Raw genomic sequence first — 24,759 nt, forward strand, 5'->3', positions numbered from 1 at the left:
TTGAATTGAAAAGACCTTTATTTTTCAATTTCACCGAGACAATACACATTTTTCTTGAAAGCTTTTCTCAAGAGGATGACATGATAACGCATCCACAATCAAAAATTGCAAAAATATATCCTGTTTCCCTTTCATCGTACTTGGGTTTTGCTGTGTAAAGAATGAACAAACTATGCAGAGATGAATTCAATAAAAGAACAAACACAGAACATAATAAATACATTTGCTCTCCTAGCTAGATCAAATGCAGTGATTTCTAAAAGAAGAAGAAGAAGAAGACGAAAAAAGGGTCATTTCACATTTTATCATGGCTTTTTTTTTTTACCAGTACCAAATAATATGTGGAAGTGGGTTGCCAGGTTGGAATCAAAACCAAAACATAAAAGTCCAGGCTGTTCTTTCAAATGCACATGTGAGCAAATATCAAGCAGCTTCTATAATTTTGGAAAAATCCAGCTTGTCCTAACTGGAATAGTTACACATTTCAAAAGGCATCTGAGATTAACTTTATCAAAAAAAAAGATGAAAAAAGCACTTTGAAAAGTGGCACAGTGTTAAACTACAAATTTATAAATACTGCAGCCCCAAGTTTCCTTTTTCCAGAATACCGATGATGGTTATATGTAGAATCACTCTGCTCTTTGAATGAAAGGCACCTTTAGTAGTTAGCTACTGTGACAGTACAAAAAACAGACAGCACTTGAAAAGCACCTTAAAAAAATCAAAGGTGTGGTTTGCCAAAAACACATTTAAACAAATGGAACATTTATCTTCATGATACTGTGATTTTGCCCAGGAAGTTTCACCTCTTCTACGGTTTATTTGATCATTGTAAAAGGTTCTTATTTGTAAGTGTGAAGCCCTTCATTTAATAGAAATAGTTAAATTGCGACTTTAAACTCTCGTGATCTAGCTGGTGCTCCATCCTGCCAACAGTAGAAACATTTTAGTACCTTTCTTGTGCCAAATACAAATAAACTGTTTTGTATTTTTAAGAGCCTCTTGTGTTTTATTACCACTGAAGCATCTGCTGCTTTTTTCTAGTACCAGCACAAATGCTACGGGTGTTTATCGCGTATTTGCTTGGTTGCTCAAACCAGTAAATCTTAAAGAGATCTGGTCCTGAGAAGATAACCAACCAGGCACATTAACTAAATGATCCCTTTTCTGTGTACTGGGGCTTAAGGAATCTAGTTCTGGTAATACTGAATGTTGAAAGCTGGTGCTTCCTGGGCTTACAATTTTCCCCTTCCCCAATCATCAGTGCAGATAAATGTATCTTTCTTGGAAACTTTCATATGTGCCGAGACAGAGGAAATGTTACTAGTCTAAAATCCTTCAAATATATCAGAGTACTGAATGAATTAAAAAGAAACAAAAAAGTGATGATTGCAAAATAGCAAAAAGACCCCACCGTCTATTTGCACTGACAGAATCAAGAGGACCTTGGTTTTGCAATGATTTCTGCAAATATTCCTCCTGATAGTGGTGCTTGCTAGGATTGGACGTGATTATCTGACAGATAACGAAACGACAAATGAAGCTAAAAATACAAAAACAACACAGATAAGACAACTGCTGCACAACACCTATCCAGTAACTGAGCTATCCTTCAAACTAAAAAGACATTTACAGAAACAGTCTGAGCTGGTTAAGCAGAGACAATTTCAGAACTGGGGTACCAGGATTGTGGAAATGTCAGACATAATGTACATGTCAAGGCAAATATTGGCTTCATTCTATCATTTTTAGCCACCTTTAAGACAACTGTTGTTAGTATAGCTACACTGATGCAAATGTCCAGAGAATACTGAAATCTGATCTGCTTATTTGCACTTTAGGCTAATTCGGGTGAAATAAAATGGCAGGTGGTGGTTAAATGAAAACATCTAAAAGTCTCGCCAGCAGCCACTAGAGGTCAGTCTGCTCCTTACACGCAGCCGAACCAGAGTGGTTTGAACTTAGTGAGCGACCTACAGTGCCATACTCCCTGTGGGGCTAACAATTACACAGTAAAATTTATAAAGGCTTTGCTGTCGCATTCAGCAGAATAATATCAAAATGTAACACCCACTCAAGTGAATTATGCTCTCACCCCATTTTTTTTTTTTTAAATAACCAAGGTGTAAACACAGCATGCTCATGTATGTCAGTAAACCTGTCACAAAATAAATTGGGAGAGATTTCTGAATCAATAGTTGTTTTTTTTCCTCACTAGACACTAAAAGGCAATTCTTGGTACTGTAGGCTACATGTGGGTGAAAGTGACAGAAACTGTGCACAAGCACTTTCTCAAAAAACCAACGTTATAGCACTGCGAGGAGTCGTTTTGTGGCATTTCAACATTTCTCAGAAATGAAACAGTACGCTAGCAGAAAGCTACAGGACAAAATCCATCATTGAAAAAGCCTAAAGAAGCAGATTTTAAAGAGAAATCGACTTTTCAGGGTCTCAATCCTGCAGAAAAGGTGTCTTGTGTTGTTGTTGTCTCGTCGTAATGAAATATAAATTAATTAGTAAATTATGATCTAGTCTAAAGAGAGAAACTGTTCATGGCACGGTCCTATCGCTGTCAATATGGGATCTGATCATTGACTGATCAATCATCATTTGACTTTCTATCAGCAAAAAGCGCATAAATTTCTCTATTTTTAAATATAAAGACTTTAGTAGCATTTGTTTCCCCTCTAGGACTGATTGTACCATCACTTTTAATACTTAAAAATCAACACTTTTTTTTAAGGTTTTTTTTTAGTTCAGATGGGATAAAGGAGAATTTTTAGGCAGGAATGATCACACCCATTGGCTTTCACCGTGTCACGTTTTACAGCAGAAAGAATCCAGCGGCAATCACAGCTGTAAACCAGATGGTGTCGAAGGGTAACATCGGATCATGAGTCCGTGGTCTCGGCCCGCTTTTTGGGAAAAAAAAGAAAAAGAAAAAAAGAACCTCGCTCCTCGATTACATCAAGACCAAGGAGTAAAGTGAATAGTGTCTCAGCGGCTTCAGGACCCATCCGGGCAGTCTTTGGGTCCGTTAGGAGTCTTTTGGTCCAGTCGTATTACACCCTGCCGAAGGGCCGAGGCCGATCACTACGAGAGTCCCTGCGCTCTGTCGTATTCTGTGATCAGGCCTTTGATATGCGACAGTTTCTTATGGAGGTACTCGCATCGCTTTTTCTCTTCCCGATACCCAGGAAACTTCTGCAAGAAAGAGGAAGAGAGTCCAGTTAGATGTTGTTGGCTTCAACCTGATTTTATGAGAAGATGCTTATCTTTGCTTATCTCTGATTATCAGTAGATAAAGAATTTTTAAAAAGAGCCATCGATGCATATCAGCAAAAAGGAATGGTTTGATATGAAGATAACGTGGCTAACATATCTTAGATGATGTCTTGAGATAACTCTTTTAAAACCAGAATATGTTTTTGTGGTTCTTGTACACCACTGAATAAAAGTGTTTAGATAAAAAAAACAGCAATAAGTCTTACTTTTTTGTACTTGCGATACTTCTGTAGTATTTGTTCCTCCATAAGCTGAAAAAGCAAATATAAGAAAAGGTGTTAGTGTGCCATATGATCTGATCTGTTTTCTATTGTGGTGATTTACAAGAAACGGAGCAGCTAGAGTAGCCTCCAAAACCGGACAGTACCTTGTACTCTTGTGTTCCTGGAGAGAGAGTGTTGATCTTTGAGCCCAACTGAACAAACATCTCTGTTATAGCCCCAATCCGGTCATGAAGAGCTCTGTATTCATCGTACTCGGCGCAGAAGTCCTCATTATACTTCTGACGCTGCTCCAGCGCAGTTATGATGCTGTATTTTCTAAAGAAAATGAAAGAAAGAGAGGAAAACATTGACTTTTTTTTTTAAAAGCCAAGAAGCAGAGCCATCGTTTCCTGTGTTTCCAGTAGGTGGCACTGCACATTGGCAGATTTCAAGGCCCGAAATGTAACTGATTACAGCCTAATATGTTGACCAGATGTACGAATAAAAAGCTTTTTTTTAAAGTAATTGTCAGGGAAGCTTTGTGGCATGTTATTTAGATGTGCATTTTTTCACTATATATAAATATTTTGAAGCTGAACTTCAACAGTCAGCCAGACTCTGAAACCTAAACACCTCAGTGAGAGATGAATCTCTTCTAAATCTGGTAATATGACATAAATAACAAAGCCGGACACAGAACATATTTAATCTTACGTTAAATAATCAGGCAGATCCTCTGCTGTGCCACAGCTAACAGGTGTTTTCTCTCCCTCATGGCCTGTAGATAGGAAAAACACACACATCGAAAAAAGGTTAAAGCGCACTGCCAATGCAAATGTGATAATGTGGCCATCATATCAAGGCTGACGGACTCATTTATCTCTGTGTCTGATAAGATTTCCGAGCCGAGGCAAGCGGTGACGCCAGCAGCCCCGAGTAGGAGGCAACCGCTGCCTGCTGACTCGCTCGACCGTAGGTCACACAGCTGTTCCACAGTCAATCATCAACAGGCTAAACACAGGGTGACAGTGTGCGAGTTTTAACCGCTCATCTAAAATCATTAAAATTGAGAAAAATATATCGATTTCTCCTTGTGGTCTTCCAGAAACAACATATATAAAATATAGAAATTCTAACAGCTGAAGGGTTTCGTGGCCTGCACAAATAAGACTATGATGATTGGTGGCTGAACAATAGGACACGCGGAGGGTGACAATAACATGACATTTTATAGTTTTATTGCTCTTTACCTTGGAGATTTTCTTGATTCTGCTTCAGGTCTGGGCTAGTTTCTATCCAGTCTGCTTTCAGGCGTTCTCTTTCTTTGTCTTTGTGTTTTTTGGATCTTTTCTTTTTATGTTGGCTGTTGGTGAACTGCTGGTCATTGCACATGGAGGTTTCAGTGTGCGGAGGCTTGGCGGTGGGTGCAGTCGGAGCTGCTTCAGTCCTCTCCGCTTTGGGAACCGTGGATGACCCGCTGAGTTTGTGTGGCGAGTACAGACCGTTTGGGCTCCCCTGAAGATGATTGTTGGTTTTGTCAAACTCTGTTTTAATGTGTCCGCTAGAGTTTCCATGACTAGAGGAGCTACGAGCCCCATTGGTGCCAAAGTCAGCATGGGAGGGCGACTGCAGAGGCTGGCACTTGTCTAATAGCCTTTGTCTTTTGGGGGTTTGAATGTTGGATGGGTCCAAAGCTGATGGGCGTTTCTGGGGGAAAAGAAAACACAAGTTTGCAAAGTATGATCAGAAATATTCTTCTTACTTTATGGTTGCTATTTTTTGAATTCATTTTAATTCAAAGATTGGCCCATTTCAAATGCTTTTACATCAATAAAAAGCTACAGCAAGCAGCACTTTTGCAAAAATTCCACAATATGTGACGATTACAGTCAGGCTCTGGCTCAAAGGGAACAAAATCATCTTAATAGCATAAATTCACACATTAAATTTGTTTAATTTTAGATTCACTGTGGATGGGTTGAAGGCTGCTTATGTGAGAAACATGTTGTTTGATGTTTTCTCTGCCGAGACTAGTTACTTGGTGGAGTCTGGTTGTTAACAATTGCTCCTTGCCAGGAAACAGTCTGGCACATAAACATGTTAATCTACCCAGATCCAGCTACATGTGCTAGAGGGAGAAGTTCGCTGCCAAGGTCTTGAAGGAGAAAGGAGCTTTCAGCTGCAGTTTGGTTAAGTTTAAGTAAACAAAACTGCAAAGTTAAAGAAGAAACAACAGCATTAACAACTTTTTAAAGAACACAAAAGAAGAGCATAAAACCTTGAAGGCTAACTTTTCCCTTATTTAACATAGAGGATACAAGACTGGTGTCAATTTTTCCATATCGCTCTGGGCATTCTTGCCCAGAGCGATATGGAAATATGCATTTCCCTAAATGTCAAACAATATCCATGTTTACACAGTGTACTGTGAATCTGCATAAGAGGAAATTCCCTGTCTATTCTTAGTCTAATAAGACAGAAGCAACAGGGGGGGAAAAAATTACGTTGAATTACCACAGAGAGAGTTTTGGCAGGACTGAGCTGTGAAGGAGAATCCCCGGGAGTTTTGTGGAATGAATGGTTGGACTGGGGACTCTTCAGCTGGCTGCTGTGGAGTGGCTGAAGCTTCCTGAGGAAAGATTGAGAACACAGCACCTTCAGTTGGACAGCAGCTTCAAGGTAAATTGCCTGTGAAGCTAAACAGGAAGAGCCAGTATATAAGTCACAACGTTTTCTTTGGCAGATTCCTGAGCAAGCACATGATAAATTATCATTTACTTTGATGTGGAGATGACAGCCTTTTCAGAGAAGCTCTAATCATCAACCTTACAAAACTGCATTTTTCTCCCTCCTCGTTTTGCTTTTTGCACGTTTCTGTGGCACAGTTCGTGTCTTCGGTGATGAAATCCACAAGGGGGCAACCACAAAGACAAAACACAGGCCGGCGTAAGAACAATAGCAGCTGATTTAACCTCTGTAAGGGTAAACACTATTTTCTGGTAATCTGCTTCCTACAGCTCCTTCCTCAAACAGATGCCACTGCATAAAGTCACTTCCCCCAGTGGTTTCAAACCTCTTCATTAATGCGCAGTGCAGTTCAGAACAGATTAACATCAAGAGGTACATGAGAGTAGTAAGAAAGCCTTCACAACAAGGACCTTCCCCAATGCACGGATAAACTACAAGGAAGAAGCGTACAGTTTGCACAGTTTACAGTATGTGCACAGCGTCACAGCTTTATCACACTTGGCGAATCATTCGATGACTACAATTGTAAGACTTTTACACTCAGTGGGGGTGGTGAAAAAAACAAGGGAGATTGTGCAATCAGACAACAGCACTTCTTCCAAAATTCTCATGAAGCACATGGCCTGCATGGCTGGCAGGCTGAGGAAATGCACGAGGGGTGGAAGCTCACCATCAACAGCTCAGCCTTGCAACTCTGAGCGCTCCACGCTAATGCCATTTGGCAACACGGCGCAGGGAATATTTTTCGGCGCTTTGATGTGTCCATTAAGCGATTCATCAGTGCGGAGAAGTAGCTCATTTAGTAGCTCCTCTTTCAAAATGATCACAGCAGACTTCTACATCAATCCATTGGCCTTTCGGTGTTAACGCCAGCACTGTCACAAAGCATCTATCGCTTTCTTCTAGCCTTATCTGCCTACGAGAAGTCTCTGAAAATCTAAAAAAGAACTTAGGGGTAATGGACATATGCTTCATTTTATGCTGCCAGTCAGACACTTATATTCGTGTGATAATGGACTAAACCCAGCAGGCGGTTAGTTTAGGATAATCTCCTTCCAGCGCCCCAGTTTTTGTATAAAAAAAGGAATAATATATTAATTTGTGAGATGCCAGTGGGTGGATATTTTATCTTTACGCTGAGCTGAGCTGGTTGTTTACCCTGTTTCAAGTCCTTTTGATAAGTTAAGCTAACCAGTTGTTGGTTTTCTAAAACATTTTGCTTTTTAAAGTCTCTCAATGGAAAAAATACCTGAAAACTTAATTCTCACCTGATCAAGAGTCGGTGGATGAGCTGCTTCTCCTCTTCTAGATATCCAGGCCATTCTCTCTGGACGTGTCTGTAGAGCTCATCCTTCAGAGAGTAGCTGTGGTCTTTAGGGCTCAGTTTAGCAACCTGAAAACCCCCAAAGATTTCAGTCAATCCACAGGAAAAAAGAGATTGAGTATAAAAATAAAATAGATCCAGCTGCGTTTGGCTTTATGTGTAAGTAAAAACAAAAACTACCTGTGTCTGATAAACAGTTTAACCCTAATCCCGCTGATACAAATCTGCCCAAACCAACCACTTTCAATTTTGAAAGTAGTCAGATCCCAGCTGGAGACAACACGCCCCCCCCCTCCTGTCAAAACACAATCTTCTCGTCCAGAGATAATTAAAGCAGAGCCCTAATTACAGCTACCAGCGGCGGCACAGTCTCCACTCGATGATTGCAGTGGGACACTCAAACATTGTGAGCACAGGAAATATGCCTGAAAGAAACTAAACTGACGTCACTTTCTTTTTTTTTCAAGCACAGTTTTTAGCTGCATAACACTAAGCTAGTTATAGCGGGTGTATAAATAGTAGTTTACTAGTAAATTGCATGTTGGGCTTTTATTTATGTTTGCATGGTCAGTCTTTAACATGATAGGAAAAAAAGCAGCCTGGTTTGTATTCACCTGAATTTTTTTTTTACTTGTTGCATTTGAGGAAATTTCTCATTAGTGGGCAAGGTGTTTACATAGCATTTTACCAGATATCTCACCTCTTCCAGTACTGAGGTCAGGTCAGCCTTGTCCTTTGGAGTTGCCCGCTCCCTATCCAGCCACAGCAGCAGCTCGGGTTTCCTGTAGGGCTTTAAGGCCAACAGATGAATGATGCGATCCCTCAAAGGCCGGTGTGCCACAGGGCTGGGAACCAGGCTCCTCTTGTTGTTGGGGGAGTGCTTGTTGTTGCTATCTGAGCTTGACACCAGACCTTGTTTCCGCTGGACCTTCACACACTTGCCTAAAGTCAAAACAAAGCAGCTTACTTTGATTAGAGATAGGAAATTAAAAGGTTATCGGTGTAATAATCTCAGGCTGATGAAAGGCAATACAGTCGCTACCCTGTACAAAATTTACAGATTATAACTGATCTGATAACAGGATTCACAGTATCCTGTAATAGCGCAGCCAACATGTTGGGGCTAATCCAGTCCTCAGGCCAGATATTCAAATACAACCTGGTTTTGAAAGACCAACCTGCGAGGGAGTAAGTGTCGCCAGTCCCCTTAAGTGTAACCCAAACGAAGCACATGCACGACTTGCAACGCTCTCATCCTAATCGCGAAAATCAGTTTTAACGTGTAAATAATTTAAACACTGCGCTCTCTGCACATATGCAGAGGCAGTGTTCTTTAGAGTGGAAAACAGTGAGTGGGTTAGATAGCACGCTTAGCTGCCGTGTAAACAGGAGAGCGTTTAAACTAAAGCAACTAACAGAGAGAACCTTTCTCAGTTGGACCGAGGCAGGCAGTGCTTATGGATATCTACAGACTGTAATCTCATTATAGCTGTAACACATGCTTTGAGGTTGCTGTAGGTCAAACGCTAACAGTGCTTTCACGGGGACAGTGTGGCAGACTGTGCTGTATGTACAGATGATGCTTTACAGCACAGTGATAATGTGAAAACTGCTGATATTTACACTCTAACAGTAATTTGCAGTTTTGGCAGTATACAGTATTTCATGCTTCTTGCACAAGCTTGTTCCAACAATTTACCCATGTCGTGTCAATTTTAGGCAAATATCCACCCTGCTCTGAAACAACCTGTAGTGCAACTTTCCAGCAAGCAGCGACTAGAGCCATTGTTTCACAGCAATAAATTAAAGCAGCGCTTCGGGGAAGTTTTAAGATTCTCAAGGAAGCTTTGCTGACTTTCCATTGTGACCTACTAGAGTTTACACGCTTTGCAGTAGTGCGGGTGTATTTCCGCACATTTACCAAACAGCCTGAGATGGAATTGTATGCAGGAAATGGCTCAATTTATTTTTCTTTTAAGACTTTTTCAAGCTTCCGAGCACCAAAATGTGTGTACTACTGAACATAACCAAAGATTAAATCATACAATACAGTCCAAATTATGTACATTTTTCTATTGTAGCCTGCATTTAGGAGTTGACGTATAGACTCTTTTTTTTTCCTGTACAGTGTAACATTACTGTACCATAAAAAGACGGCAAGTTACCGCAAAATAATTGTGCAGTCTCAACTGCATGCAGTGCATACTGCGATCCATTTCTTTTCCCTCTCTGCAGGAGTGTCCAGGAGACGGTACATGAAAAGACATGTTTAACTGAAACTGGATATTCTGTAACTGCACCAGGATGTCTCCAGTGGTTTTTGACATTTATTATCTGAATACACATGTAAAAGCCTCAGAGGACTATTTCTGTTTTCTTGTACAAATCATAACCTAAGCTAACGCTGGGCTTGAATGCCACCAGGCCTCAGTCAGGAGTCAGGCACAGATCACTACAGGTTGTGTGTGTAAATATCTATTTAGGTGTTTTTAGGAAACATATAAAATGACTAACATTTCAGTTTGTGTAATTACATTTTAGACAACTTCACCAGCATGAGACCTGTTAGCGCATACTTTGTGCAAACTCAATCACATTAATGATGCTGGCAGGGAAACTGGCAAAGTGCCTGAGCAATTTTGTCAGAATGAAAGCAAGAAGAAGAAAAGGTTCTGCTTTCACATGAGTAACTGCAACACGGCACTTTGATCAATTATGTGATAACTTTATTATGTGATAGCACCATATGGTAATTATCAGAAGGATTAAATATTAAAAGGCGGTGGTTTCAAGGCTTTTCGGGAACATAAAAAATTCCAGTTATCTGTCCTTGGTTCCTAAATGCCTGAAGGCTGCTGTGTAAAATGAAGTTGGAAGACACAAGAAAATATCGACGCACGTATTGTAAGAAACGTACTTGGGCCCGGCTTGATCTCAATTGCTGACCGGCTCCAGATGTCTTTCTCCACCTGAGACATGCGCTCTCGGGTCGTCTGATAAGAGTCGTCTGTGGCGCAGACTGTGATCTTGTCCTGAATGCTCCCCTGGCCCTCCAGGTGATCCCTGCCCTCTCTGTGTAAAGAGGGAGGGAGAATTAGGAATTCTAACTGTCACCCAGCATTTTTTTCAGACACCATGAGGTGCTGGAAAATACCAAAATAAGACCAATATTTTCCATTTTTTTAAACTTTTTTATGTTTCCTAAAATGTGATAAATTCTAGACTACTGTGCAAAAAACCTGATTTCAATTACCTACCTTTGTTTACTTTCTACAGTTTTAACTTGAACACATGTCTGTTATTTGAATTACAGTGTTTTAGTAACGATAAAAATACCTAAACACTTACTTGTAGCACATTTGTAAATGATCAACTCCTCTAGGATTACAAGAAATCATCAATCGCAATCCACAGAGTAATATCACCACTAGCTAAAGATGGAAAAGTTGCCAGCATCAATGAATGAGGCATCAATGAGGGAGGCACACACAGACGAGATGTTTGTTTATTTGTGGTTTATCCATCACAAGCTGTTCGATAAACTACATTTTTTGGAGATATGTTTCTCGGAGATATTTGAGAGAGTGCACGCGGTGAAGCCGAGTCAACAAACAGCAGTCATTGTGCAGCTGTTTTTGTGCACGGCCTGTGCTGTGGCCGGGTTTTCCCGCGCTGCATCACATATAAACACCATTCCTTAGTCAGATAAAGAGACAGTGAATCATTGCTTTTGTACATATGTATATTTAGTGATGTATATCTTTCTCTTGTGTCTGTTTCACCGTGCACATCCTGCTTTACCCTCGCGGAGCGTGGCAGACAAATAAAGATAACATTAAACTTGCTATGCCACCTTGAGTGCAATTAAAGCTTCCCAGCAAGTATTCAAAATAACATAACAAAAGGACAAAGAGACAGATAACCCCATCGCTGGCTCACCAACTTGTTTGACTACAATAAAGTCGCAAATACTATTGCAAACAAACATACTGCCAACCCTTTGTTCCCTTATGCTCTCTCTATTGAAACTGTATGGATCTATCCACGCACCGATGTTTACATCTGACATTTGGTAAGACATAAAAACATAGAGCTGATATCTTTGATTAAATTCCATGTGTCATTCATTTGTCACTTATATCCCATCCATTCATTTTAGCAAAACATCAAATGAACAACTGAAAGGGAAAAAAATCCTGTCATTGTTCCTCCATGACTCTGTGCCAAATCTGGTCCGGTTACCAAGTTAAATTCTTTATAACAAATGTTATGAAGGCTTAATGACTGTATTTCTAACAAGCTGCTCTAATGTAACCTTTTAACAAACCCTTTAACCTGGCAAAGCATAAACACTACTTCTCTGTTTTCAGTTACGTGTGGTCACACCTTTGAGGTCATGGTGGCACGACAGCCTCTGGGTATTTTTGTAGTTGAATAGAGCCTGACGGTGATTCTCTGCCTGTTGTGGTACTATTACCAAAGAGAGAGGCCACTGTTTGGCCTGGTCCTGCGGTCTCACTCTGGTACCAAATTTACTACAAATTCCATTTGTGGTCGACTCTGGAAAGAGTTATGTGTGTGTTCCTTACCCTGAGACATACTGATGAATGCAGTCGAAGCTGGACTGAGGCTTGTCTTTGCTGTCACTGGATAGGTAAAATGAGAAGACTCTGAATCCATCTGGAGACTCAGGAGTCGGTGCGGGGATCTTTACGTACTATCCGAGACAAAAGAAACAAAAACCACGAGTTTTAAAAAACATTGATTTACAGAGTAAAGAAATGCTTATGATCAAACGTTTAAAAGCTGGTCCTTGGTAATCATTAACAGTTCGACAGTGTTCTCTGACATGCTTGAGTGTGTGTGTGTGTTTGCGTGTGCTAGCATTGCTAATTTAAGAGCCGTGTTATGCAACAACCATGTTTTATCTCCCCCAGATATAGCCTCAGCTCATTCAGTGTTATCTCAAAAACACTACCCAAAGTAAAGCAGCCAAACTTACAAACTTTGGGGTTTATTTTCCTGATCTCAGTGACACCTAAATAATCTTTTGTTTGCGGCCCATAACAAGAGGCCTCCCAGGTCACGTATGATGACCTTTAAGTAGTCACAAGAAGAGCCTGTTCGCGAGGCACAACATAACAAAAGCACAGTGGACAACCTTTTCACTCCGGCGATAACCTCTTCTGTCACAGACTGTCCACGGCTCTGTTCCAACAAACAAGCCAGCAGGTTGAAGTCTATTACTTTTAGAAGCCTGTTACATAAAATGACCTGAAAACCCACTTCCACTGAAAGGATAGTTCAACTTAGAAAGTCATTAACCAACAGGTAATATGTCCTTTAAAGCACACTGGGTAGTGGCTCTCTGCTACACTGCCTGCAGCTGTGTTTCAGCCTGAAAATGGGCAGTTTGGCACTTTTGTTGATAGACTGTCCTAGATTCAGATGAAGCCCGTGATTATTGCCCATGCTTTGCAAACACGAGTACGTGTTCACTGATGAGTAGGACTAAATGTTGTTGTTTTTTTTGCCTCTTCAATGGCAGATCCAGTAAAACTCCTCAGGCCAAAGCATGCAGTAGTTTCTTTAAGCACAAGTCTCAAGAAAAAACAAATGTCAGTCAGATGGACTTCTTTAGTTACCGTTCATGATTGATTGATGATGAGCTGACTGAGCTGAGAGCGCTGTCCCCCTGGCAGATGTGGCTGGCAGGACTATAGCTGTCACAAATGCCCAGTCATGCAGCAAAGCCATAAGCACTTTTTTTGCAGCAGGGAGCCAATGAACAGCTCTTCTCCTCCACACCCCTCCTCCTTTTCTAAAAACCCAAGGCATGCCATTCACCCCACCCCCCCATCTGCCCCCAGCTTTCCCTCATGCGCACCCATGTCAACACAAAACGCAAAGCAACACACAAGGCCGGGGACAGTTGAGACTCACAGCTGACCATTAATTTTGACCTATTTATGTCTGACCGTTAACATGAAGAGGTAAAGCAGAGCCCTGCATATGTCGGCTTTGCTTCCCCCCCCCCCCCTTTAACAGTAATTAGAAATGATCAGCCAGAAAAGCATCAAAGTGAGCAGGCATAAGAGGCGAGGCACGTCCTCGGGACCAAAGAGTAAAGTAGTGGCTGCCACGACCAAAATTATAAGTCAACAAAAGTCGCAAATTTGTTTTTAAAATCAGGGTACGGCTAAACAAAGGCTTTGGGATAAAGTGAGGTTGCACTTGCACATTTAGCATTGCAATACTGCCACCACGTCCCCTTTTTCAGTCACTATGAGCTCCTCCAGCCATGCATTAGATCTGCCTGTCACCCCCATCGGTGCCACCTTGCACACTTCACATTCTAATTCTAATCAATGTCACTTAGGTCAGACTGTTTAGAGGTCGTCCCCCATTTCATTCACAGCTTCCTTTTCAAGCTTCATAACCATATGTCTTTTAACCCATTAGTTCCCACTTCCTGACTTCTCGAGGAGAGCCTTTCTACATAGCCGCAGGATAACAAACTTTAAAGCGCCAGACGACTATAAAGCCTGAACAATAACCATAGCTCAGTTTATTTAAATATCACAAATTTACAACAAACGTCAACCTAATTGTAAGGTTTGTATTGTAAGGTAAAGCTCATACAACATTAGAGACAGAAACAGCAACCCAATAATCCCCTATGACCAAGCACATAGTGACACAGATGTTTTATATTGTGCTTACTTGCTTTCTTATATTATCAACTAAGAAGACCGATGACACTCATACCTTAGAATATATATGAAGCTACAGCTACACCAAGTAGCTTGCCTGCGTTAGCAATAAAGCTCAGAAAAGAAAAGAGAGATAAGGTATCTATAGCTAATCAGCAGTAATTGTGGAACTATCACATGACCCACTGTCTCATAATTCCAAGAAAAGCTATCAAACTATATCAGACAGGAAACAGTTAATCATGAGAAAGGGTTAGCTGGTATCAGTTAACTTGTAGAGGCTTGATGACACTTCCTCTTTGCTTTGAGAAAGTGGGAGATCTGAAGAATATCACTGAGTATGCAAGATTAATGCAAGCTTGAATATCAATTTATTTATTTATTTGTTTATTCAAGCAGAGCATTTGGAAAAATATTACAATTTTTCATTTAACATTTTAAGTCCAACAGCTTTTTGTAGCTAGTGAGTGATATCATGGATATTTTCAATGTGGAATATGTCCAACTAAATAATTGTCTTGCACTTCTGTGAATAAAAAACAGAAACCAGGAACTACAATTTTAATGCAGAAATTCAACCACCCTTTTATTTTAACCCTTTTTTTTTACATTTCGGAAAATAAGGTTTGCGAGGCCGCGACAGATCATGATGAAGCGCTCAGTAAGGGTTAGTCGCACTGAACCTAAAAATGCGAGTCATTTACTTGAAGAATTTAGGAGTCACTGTCTGTTATTTTGTAGACACGTCTGCAGGCACTTGTCCTTTACAGCTAATCATGTATCTGCGTCTTTGGTGCCTCCTGAGTTTGAACAAGTCTCAGAAGGAAAATGCACAAACATATGCCTAATATTATTTCTTTAACTGCTCAAAAATGACTAGAACAACACTGCTGCTACTTTCTTACCAAAATTGATTGTTTGAACAATAAGTTTTTTGTATGTTATCTTGTAAAAGCTTAGAGCACTAAATAACATTTTTCTCTGACTTGTTACCTGGTTAAATTGCTACTTTTTTGCTTTATACCAACAGCAACTAGTAGTGCTGAAGTATCAGCAAATACAGGTTTATCTGTTTATAATTTTAAATGCTGCAGAATACACTAATTATCACAGTCAAGTGGACTTTTGATGTGGTAACTCAAGGATAGAACTTGCACCAACAGGTCTGTTATCCCAAGGCTGCTGTCAGTCACGTAATAGGTGTAGATTTACATAGAGACGCTGAGTCATACACATATGGAGCTTTGGCCTGATCCCCTGAGGCCGCCAGTGTGTGTGTGTGTTGTCTTTTTGTCTTTTTTTAGGCAGAGGAACCTTCACACCCTGACGGGTCACACGGAGGGAGAGAGGTCAAATATTTGACTGTTTCAGTGGAATGTCAACAGAGAGGCTATTATCAGTCAGAGCTCAACGCTCAACGCTGAACAAACAAAAATACAAACAAAAAGAAAATAAACTATCCAATCAAAAAAAAGAGTGTAATTGGAAATTGGTTATAGAAGATCCACACACAGCTTTTATATGCAGCTACTAACTCAGAGATAAATGAGTAGCTAACATCAAAGAAAAACGCAGCTCCATTACCCAGAGGTCACTGAAACAATATTTACTTCTTCGTGTGCTTGCTGCTAATGACTTTTCATTTTAGTTCAGTACTAGTGACAAACTATCTCGAAACATTTTATTCTAGGGGGTTTAGTTGTAATAGGAAAATATGTCAGTTGAATTATTAAAAATGCGCTGTTGAACGCCATTTGAATAATTTCTGACTTCTGTCTTGATTCCTGCTGTAAAAAGTTCATAATTATGGAGATAACTATTAATTCAGGGTTACTTGTCCGGTTCAGAACGTGGCAAAGAATTCATTAAATTGCTTATGTGCTACAGTATTCCAATTATGATTGTCGAGTCCTTTAATCTGACGATTAATTAATCAGAGAAAAGCTTAATCGGGTATTACTATGATCAGAGCGTGCTATTAACACGTGTCAGTTTAATATATTTGAGCAGCTTAATATTAAGAAGCACACAGCGGTGAGAGCTGTGTGCAGCACTGCTTCTCATTATTATGGCGAGAGTAAAAGTTTAGCTGGAGGACAGTTACAGTTCGAGCAACAAAAAGGCGAGCCATAGCACCTTGTCAGTGCGGCCCCCCCATCGAGCGCACGGGCTAGTACAATAACTGCCTCTGTGGCTGTAGCCCAGGCACATCTGCTACTCCAGGCCCTGTGTGCGGAGATGTCAAATACTTTCAAGCTGTTTTAAGGTGTGAACTGGACTGGAACAGAAAACCTTGGCAGGGGTCTCAGCAGTTGAACAAGGACAAAGGGCACCGATGGTGATGTCCTTGTAAAACTTCATCTGTAACTCCTCGAGCATGTTTAAACTGCTCATCTTTGATGAGGTTAAACAGAGTTCTTAACCCTGTCTTTGTGTGACAAGAGCGAGGGGGGGAAAGGGATCATTAATGAGATCTACGTTTGCCCACCTCTGTGCTACGCGCAAGCCAAACATCTGCAGAAAAAGATGAGAGGATAGTTTTTCCTCTCTTTCTTTCTTTTCTTTGCTCTGCAGACGAATGCGAGGAGGCCAAGGTTCCCAGCTCTGGTATTTGGCATGGTGGCACTGAGCAGGCGCCTGGATATGTGATTTACTCTGAAGCCTCTGCCTCCTGCCCCTGTCTGTACTGACACTAGTAACCATTGTCTTCTCATCTGAGCCTACTCAGCCATAGCTGCTCTGTGAGCTGCCCATCTTTTGTTCTAGCTTCTTCCCCCACAAAGCTGAGTGCAATGGCCTGTCGGGCCGCCTGGATTATTCATGAACAGCAGGGACGTGTGGCTGTGTGTGTTGTTGGGTGGTAAAGGGAGGGATTGGGGGTTTGGGTGTGTGCGTGGAAGGGATGGGGGTGGCGTTGACTCCCAGTAGAGCCAGTGCATGAAGGATGGCCCTAAATAGTCTTCCTTTAGGAATGTGTATCTCAGTAGAAGAGGGGGATGGATCCTGACTGGAACTAGTGTACTGGTTATGTTTCTTTTTAAAAAAAAATACAGTTTAATATATGAATGTAACTTAAGATTGACAGTAATAATAAAACAAAGGAGAGGAATTTGTTATTAACGTTCATTTGTTACAGTGTGAGCAACATATCCACTGTGACAGTTATTAAAATCAAAATTACATACCCTCAAAGATTCATTTAGACCTCTTACAGTGTGAACTGAGCTTTCAGTGAGGGTGGATGGATGTGGCGGTGATGCTTGAGGATCTATTCATCGAGGGGGGTTGGTAGATACAGGAAAAGCAAAAGAAGCGGGGGTGGGGACTGACGGGAGTTGTTGTGGGGATATGGGGATGGGCAACTGTCGAGCAACCCCCAAGGTACTGCCTGTTATGCCAAGCAGAATCAGTCTTTTTCCAAGAAGCTGAAGCTAATCTGTCATCCCTCAACAAACGCTCCCTATCTCAGCACCCCTGACACCCCCACCCCTTCTTTTAGGTGCCTTCCTCTTCACACACAGAGGGATGGAGACGACACTTAATAGCCTTCAAATGTAGAAGAGCTAGGCTGCTGTTTTCTCTCAATACAATATGTAAACTTCCCAAATAAATAAATAAAATCTATTACACACATGCAGATTGTGTTATTATTGTGTTATTCTGCAAATGTGTTCCCCTTATAATCCAACAATCCACTGCAATCACTCTGCTTACTTATTACTGGACTGGTAATCCTATAACAATTCCCTGCCTTGAAAATGAGGTAAAACGAGCAAATAAACATTAAATATCTCCAAAACTTTCAAAAGAGATGAACTGCAGGGCTGTCATTTTGCAAGAACTGGAATTATCACCATACAGGTTCATACTTCTGACTTAAGCCACTTTAAGAACCTTGATTCTGGTGGCATGCAGCATGACCTACAGCGCAAATCATCCCGGAAAACAGTCACATAATCTGATGAATTTCTTTGTGGAACCACGTCTCAGTTTCTGGTGCCTTGCAGATATTTTTGTTAATAATTTATGGTTGAAGGCTTTACTTGTTCACTTTGGGGATATGGAGCATAATTTAACAACAAATAAAATCTAAATCTGCAAATCTGTTTCAGTGGAGTCATGCGTTATTTCTGAGTTTCCTAACAAGGCACTTGCCTCTTTGGGACGTAAATGAACTGCATAAAGACGCAACACGAATGCAAAACTATTTGTGTTTCTAATCCTGAAAATTCTGTTTGACTCACTTGCACGTTGCCACCTTATTGCCTGTCCAGCTTGAGCCACTGATTCATCTTTTCATCACTCTTGTAAGCTTAAAAGACCGGTGTTCTTCAAAAGAAGCCAAAGAATACAGTAATGACAGAGAAGCTAACTAAAAAAAAGTCCTCTTTAACCCTAGGATCTCATGGGGCTTGTTCTAAAATATACTGTATGATCTAAAAATCCCAACTGCCTCTGCAAAAACACAGTGGGCCTCAAACGGGCAGAGAACAGAGGGACTTTTGCTTCGCTTAACACATCTGGATGAATAGAGCGGCGTGTGCCCTTTCAGAAACACGTGGGACAACTCTCCCTCTCACCGCTTTGCCACTGGGAGAGGACAGCTCTCAACCACATTCCTGTTATTGTTATTCTAATTAGGTCCCAGAAAAAAAGGGGGGAGCGAAAAAAAAAAAGGATGTGTGGTGTGCATGCACACATACACTCTCCCACAGTGGAAGAGCTTATTTGCAGTATGAACGCGAGGCGAGGCAAAGTGGTGCGGTGACAGGGGAATAGAGTCAGAGCAGCCATGTGTGAGATAGAGGCCCTGATGGTCTTGCAAGGATTCAGCCAAGGCATGGGGTGAAATGGCACAATAATCAAGAGGACAGGCGGGAGGGAGGAAGCTAGCTCTGCCTTCACACGCAGTCGTCGTGAGGATATCTTAAGAGCACCTCTGCATTCCCCCTCATCCAGCGCCACTGTCTGTACGTGACAGCTGTGCACATGAAAACAGAGCCATAAACAAAAACAATTACTCTGGCAACTCCAGTTGACCGTTTATGCACTGAAAAGGTAATAAAACCGACGTCACAGCTGACACGGCACATCGCACACGCGTTTAAACGAAATGGCAACAACAGACGTATTAGACTCATCAAGCCTTTTTTCAGTGCTGCGGTATAACATCGAACGACTCTACACTACAGCTTTGCAGGATAATAACTGAGATTTCTTATAAATGTATGAAAACATGAAGGTGCGCGCATTTAATTAACAAGCAGCTAACCTTTACCTATCAGTAGACTTTAGCATGTATTATTATAAAACAAAGGCCAGGTTCTTTTCTTACTAAATGGATATACGTCATGCCAACAAGCAGGCAGCATTGCCAGTAGCACAGGAAAATAAGCACTGGGATGTGAAATTCCAGACCATGGGAACCCAGACCAGCTCCGAATATATTCCTTAATCCTAGTGATGACTTTTAAGGAATCCAGAATGTTTCTTTTCAAACTCTCTTCTACAATGTTCTTATTGATTCATCAAAATACGCTGTTTTTCCTTTTTTTTTTTTTTTTTTTTTTACCGTTTTCCACTCACTGCTCCCAAAGTATTGTCATTGATCAAACTCACTCATTTTCCTTTCCTACAACAACATGCAGTTTTAAATCTGTTTGTCCAAATTAAACAAGTAAAAGCCGGGGTTAGCTAGATTCTCCTGTTTTTTTTTTATAGTAATTTGTGTTTCATAGTTGCCTTGAACACCAGATACAGAGTCCTGTTGTGTCTTTCATTGCATGATTACAAGCTTGGCAGACAATTTACAATAGTAGGGCAGAATGCCGCAGGGACAGAGGGAAAAGCAGCCGAAAACCTCAGCGTGCTATTTCTTGATAGGAACCCTGGCCCCTGATACCACGCAGCCCTGGACTGATGCCAGGACGGTGATTTGGAGAATTCTTCTGGTTTCTGCGGCCCTGGAAGTGCCCTTTTTACAGGAAACGTGACATGAGCCAGCAAGGACAAACATCAGAAAGAAGGCAGTCGTGGCTTTTGTGATCAAGCTCTACAGTTGGCAGCTGTCAGCAGACGCATGACCTCTTGGACCTCATGTTGCTTTTGGGGAAAAGGATGTGATCCAGCTAACAGTTAGCAAGTGGAAAGATAAGGGGAACGTCTACATCTGTGATGGTGAAACCCTCCAACCGACACAGATACTGGATGTCCTCTTGGTCTGTTATGTGCCAGACTGCCATGTTAACCAGCATCCTCCCCCCACTAACGGCTTAATATGGCCTCCCCCACCACCAATGGCTGCCGCTACCTCATTAATGCCCAATCGTCCAGCTCTGGGACTATTGTCGGAGGGGGAGGGAGCCCATGCTTGAATTCCGCAAAGCAATTTGAATATGTAATGTGCCAGCCAAGATATAATCACCAAATCCTATTCAATGATTAAAGCACACTTAAATTGCACTCACTTAACATTGCTACACAGAAAGATGCAATAAGCTGGTTAATCTGCTGCTGGCTTTACAGATGTTCCTTTACATGTTTACATTCATCATTTGCACTTTGAACATATTTTGCACATTTTCTTGGATAAAAATTCCTCCACTTGTTTACCACCCCTGCTCGTCAGATCTTTCATGTCTGCGCAGAGACAACAGGCGTAGAGACATGGGGGCTCCCTGGGGTTTGCCAACTCCCCTTCCTCCTCCCCCCTCCAAAAACAAAGCCTCCCCAGTTACAAGCCTGACCCAGTAACCTGGCTAGCAGCCTCGGGGTGTAGCACACCCTGTCTTAGGGCCCATGTGAGCACACAGGGCTAGCATTTGTGTACAGAGCAAAGTCACTTTCGTCAATGCAATCGGCTCTTATGGGGATTAGAACAGCTCCTTTTAGACAGGGCTGATTGTGTGGTAAATGTGTAGAGGCCTAGCAGGCAGAGCTCGGGAGGTTGTAATACTGGCCGGGCTAATCTAGCCGGACACAGGCAGGAATGGCCTCTTACTTTCAGCACCAAGCCATGATATGTATCTGATTTCTGTACATATACGTTTAGAGAAAGAAACATTTGACACAACTTATTGTGACTTGGAAAATGACTGACACCTTTCCCTCAAACTGGGTGCACTGACTGCTGTTATTTTCTTCATAAAACAATTCAAGGCAGCAAAACCCATCGACCTATGACAATAAAGTCATCCAAACATTTGGAAAATCACCACCTCTTCAACGATGTGTTCTTAAGAATCATATAAGACATCTTCCAGAGGAACTGTCATAAGCGTGCTCCACAACAAATCAGAAGTAATTAGAGCGTTCAGGTTCTCAGACATCAGTGGGAGAGTATGCAAAACATCTTACCCCTTGGCTCCCCTTGAAGCAAATCGCTGGCTGATTTGATAGTGATGCCTGAGGAGAGAGAGAAAAGGAGACACTGGTCAGTGATTGAATCAACAGCTCATGCATTATGAGTAAAGAAATACCGCCATTGTTTCTAGATAACTGCCGTTTGGATTAGGGAACTTAAAACGCTAAAATGTTGCCATCACTCCCAGCTGCTCAGATGCTTCTTGCTTTAATCAGAGGAGAGTAATGTGAGCGTTAATCGTTCCATATCCTGCAAAAAACTTCGCTCATGTCAGTCGGCTGGCCGAGCGCGTTTGTGCGCGGGTGTGCGTTTCGGCTGATTTCCCCTCTAAATGAATAAAAGGCTAAAAAGCAGATCCCAGAGGAAAGACAAAGTACGCTCTGAAACCAATTATATGTCTTTGAAAAAAAAGCACTTTTACAAGCCTGCACTGTGCTGGAAATACTGTACTGGTCTCCAAGACCACAGTGAAACCTGGCTTAAGCTCCTGAACACAATATTGTTTCTCTCCCAGCTAAATGATAAAGAAATATTTGAAAAATCCCTTTAAAAATGAAGCCTGCTTTTGAGTCGACACGGCTCCCAGTAAATAGCTGGAGACTGTTATCCACGAAACACAGCTTTGCCTGTGATTGACAGGGCTCGTAATTTATTATTAACAGCTTTGAGAAATGTATTCGCTATTGAGCATTGTTGTAATTTTCTTCATAATCCATTAGCTTTTAATATTGAATGGAATAATAAATATTAAAGCACATAACACAGCCGTAAGGCTAAATCTAACTTGTTAAAGGTCCAGATTTGATCATTTACTCACTAAAAGAGTCGCTGTTTGACAGAATTGAAATAATTGGTTAATTGAAGTGCTTTTATAACACGTAACTAGTGGTTTTACAAATGTCAACAGACTGTTTATTTATTAACAATTAGCAAGATTTCTTTGAGGGGGTTGCCAGGTTGAGGGAAAAGCCCTCTGACTGATGTTTATTGTTCTACCGCAGTGGCATTTAAATCACATTTATTAACAACTGCAAACATGACGGCTTATTGGAAAACGAAGACTAATGGGTGTTTAGTGACGGCTCGTCACATTTAAATAAAACGAAAGGAATTTATTACAACTTGGGAAAACATAAAGTTGTTACTGATTTGTAACTTGAAGTATTAGTAAAAATGTTATTGACCTTTAGTAAAACCACTGTTGTTTGCTAAAATGGCACCCATTACAAAGAGCTGCAGATTAATTCATCAACATAAAATAAGCAATTGTTCTTATTCTTATTTTTGAGCAGAAAGCAGCAGTGGTTTTCCTTGTTTCCTTAAATACCTGCTGGTTTTTGGTTAATTATGGATAATTATGATTTTACAATAATGTTATAACAGTTGTGACAAACTGTTATAACATTATAAAATGGTTTAGTGCATTAGATCTTCAGCTACAGACCTTATGTGATAAGCTTTTGTAGTTTCCTTAATAAAATCATTCTCTAGCTTGTGCTTTACAAAAACACATGTATGAAAAGCATAAATAAATCATAACTAGTAACAGAAACTTTCAGGTTGCGGCTCCTTGGGACAACATCTTTCACAGCTCGGTGGGAGACCAGCGGTCTAAAACCGTATTTACTATGGGTGGTCTCTGACTTGGAAAACTTTTGCAGTAACCTCTCCTGCCTGCCTGCCTGCTGTGGCCTGGGAGAAGCTGTCAGGTCTATGAGCTCTGGAGTTTACTCTGCTTCACAGACCAATGAGCTCCGGAGATGGGCAGGCGTCCAAGCGTGTAAAGGCCAAAAAACAATACACAAGAGCACAGCAACAACTTGCAAAACCGTGCCACGCCGACCCAATGCGTACTACACAGCTGATCCACCGAGTCCCAAATCCAGAGTTAGTTTCGGGCTGTTGTCTTTTATGGTCCGTGACCGGAAATAGACTTGTTTTGATGGTTAAGCAGGAAACAAACAAACAAACAAGAAATATATTTAAGCAAATATGACTTCAGTCATAACTGGGACTAACTGTCTTATCGAGCATTGCTTTGGGAAAGACAATTTAGACAGACTAAATTATCCCGGTCTAATCTAATGGACCATAAAAACAATAAAGCAGTCTCCAGATTCGGAGCAGTCGAATAATTTGCTTGATAGCTTGTTCATTAATTTATTCATCAGAGCGGAATAGACAGGGGGAGAAAAAAGCCTTTTAAAGAACATTTAATGATCGGCAGGGACAGTAAGTAGTGCGCATTTGGAAACGCAAAGCAGAACTTATGATACCAACAGAGGACGGTAGTAGTCCCCAACCACATTTTGTTTATAGGAAATCGCCTGCGTTTTCCCATAATCTAAATGTACATATGTTTTTAGATCTAGTGTACTGACACACGAAAACAAAACAGCGAAAACAAGCCCAGGGGATAACCACAAACCTTTGTCATAAAAGAAATCTAACACCTTTTGGTTTTCAAACAGATTACGATTTGATAACTTCTCATTTTCTGTTCAAAACAAAACAAATTTCTCGGATTACAGGAAAATTCAGTCACCAGAGTGAAATGATTTGCTTGTTATAATCACAATAAATCATGCTCAGCCTGCCTTTTACTGTAACACAGCCAGAAGAAAGTAACGCAGTACACAATTATCTACCAAAACGCTTTTGTCGACGGCATTTGAACCGTCTGTAATCGGGATAAGTGGGCAAACTTCACAGTTTTCTCCCTAAAATAAGGAACTGTCTTATTTTCATGCAGGTCCCGGAGTTGGGAGGCGATTCAAAAACAAGAAAATATAGAGAGGAAAAAAGACACACAAGCTCCAAAGTTGGTGAACCTGATAAATTGTCTTACCTTCAAGTTCTGGTAGGCTTCGAGGGTCCGGATGGCGGTGTCAGTGAGCTTGACGTGGTACAGAGTTTGATTCGGGGTGTTTTTGTTGATTTTAGCACAGGAGAGCCCATACCGATGCTCCTGTCTCAGCGCTGCCATTTCTACAACTGAGAGCTGCTGCTGGCGACATTCTGCCTGAAACGTCACCGAGGAGACGACCGTCTGTGGGCGGAGCTAACACACACTTACAGGAGCACGCACGCACGCACGCACGCACGTACACACGCGTACTTTCG

The 24,759-nt window shown here is 41.2% G+C and overlaps 1 protein-coding gene across 1 annotated transcript; it reads right to left on the reverse strand.

The window, feature by feature from the left end:
- Positions 1-24,654, reverse strand: LOC120729788 (RNA polymerase II elongation factor ELL). Its single transcript, XM_040025680.1, has 12 exons — positions 24,485-24,654; positions 21,630-21,677; positions 12,150-12,277; positions 10,478-10,632; positions 8,261-8,502; positions 7,505-7,629; positions 6,003-6,117; positions 4,739-5,195; positions 4,203-4,266; positions 3,653-3,824; positions 3,492-3,536; positions 1-3,204 (listed from the first exon to the last, which is right to left on the reverse strand). The coding sequence occupies exons 1-12, from the start codon at positions 24,620-24,622 to the stop codon at positions 3,094-3,096; spliced, it is 1,800 nt and encodes a 599-aa protein (XP_039881614.1). The 5' UTR covers positions 24,623-24,654; the 3' UTR covers positions 1-3,093.
- Positions 24,655-24,759: the final 105 nt, after the last annotated feature.

Source organism: Simochromis diagramma, unplaced genomic scaffold, assembly GCF_900408965.1.
Source record: "Simochromis diagramma unplaced genomic scaffold, fSimDia1.1 OVJJ01000293.1, whole genome shotgun sequence".
Taxonomy (NCBI): Eukaryota; Metazoa; Chordata; class Actinopteri; order Cichliformes; family Cichlidae; genus Simochromis; species Simochromis diagramma.

Excerpts from the sequence above, each read along its gene's own strand:
- LOC120729788 (XM_040025680.1), bottom strand. The coding sequence starts at position 24,622 with ATGGCAGCGCTGAGACAGGAGCATCGGTATGGGCTCTCCTGTGCTAAA. Across the intron at positions 10,633-12,149 it reads ATTCATCAGTATGTCTCAGG|AGAGGGCAGGGATCACCTGG; the intron begins GTAAGGAACACA and ends CTCTTTACACAG. Across the intron at positions 3,825-4,202 it reads GATCTGCCTGATTATTTAAC|AAAATACAGCATCATAACTG; the intron begins GTAAGATTAAAT and ends CATTTTCTTTAG.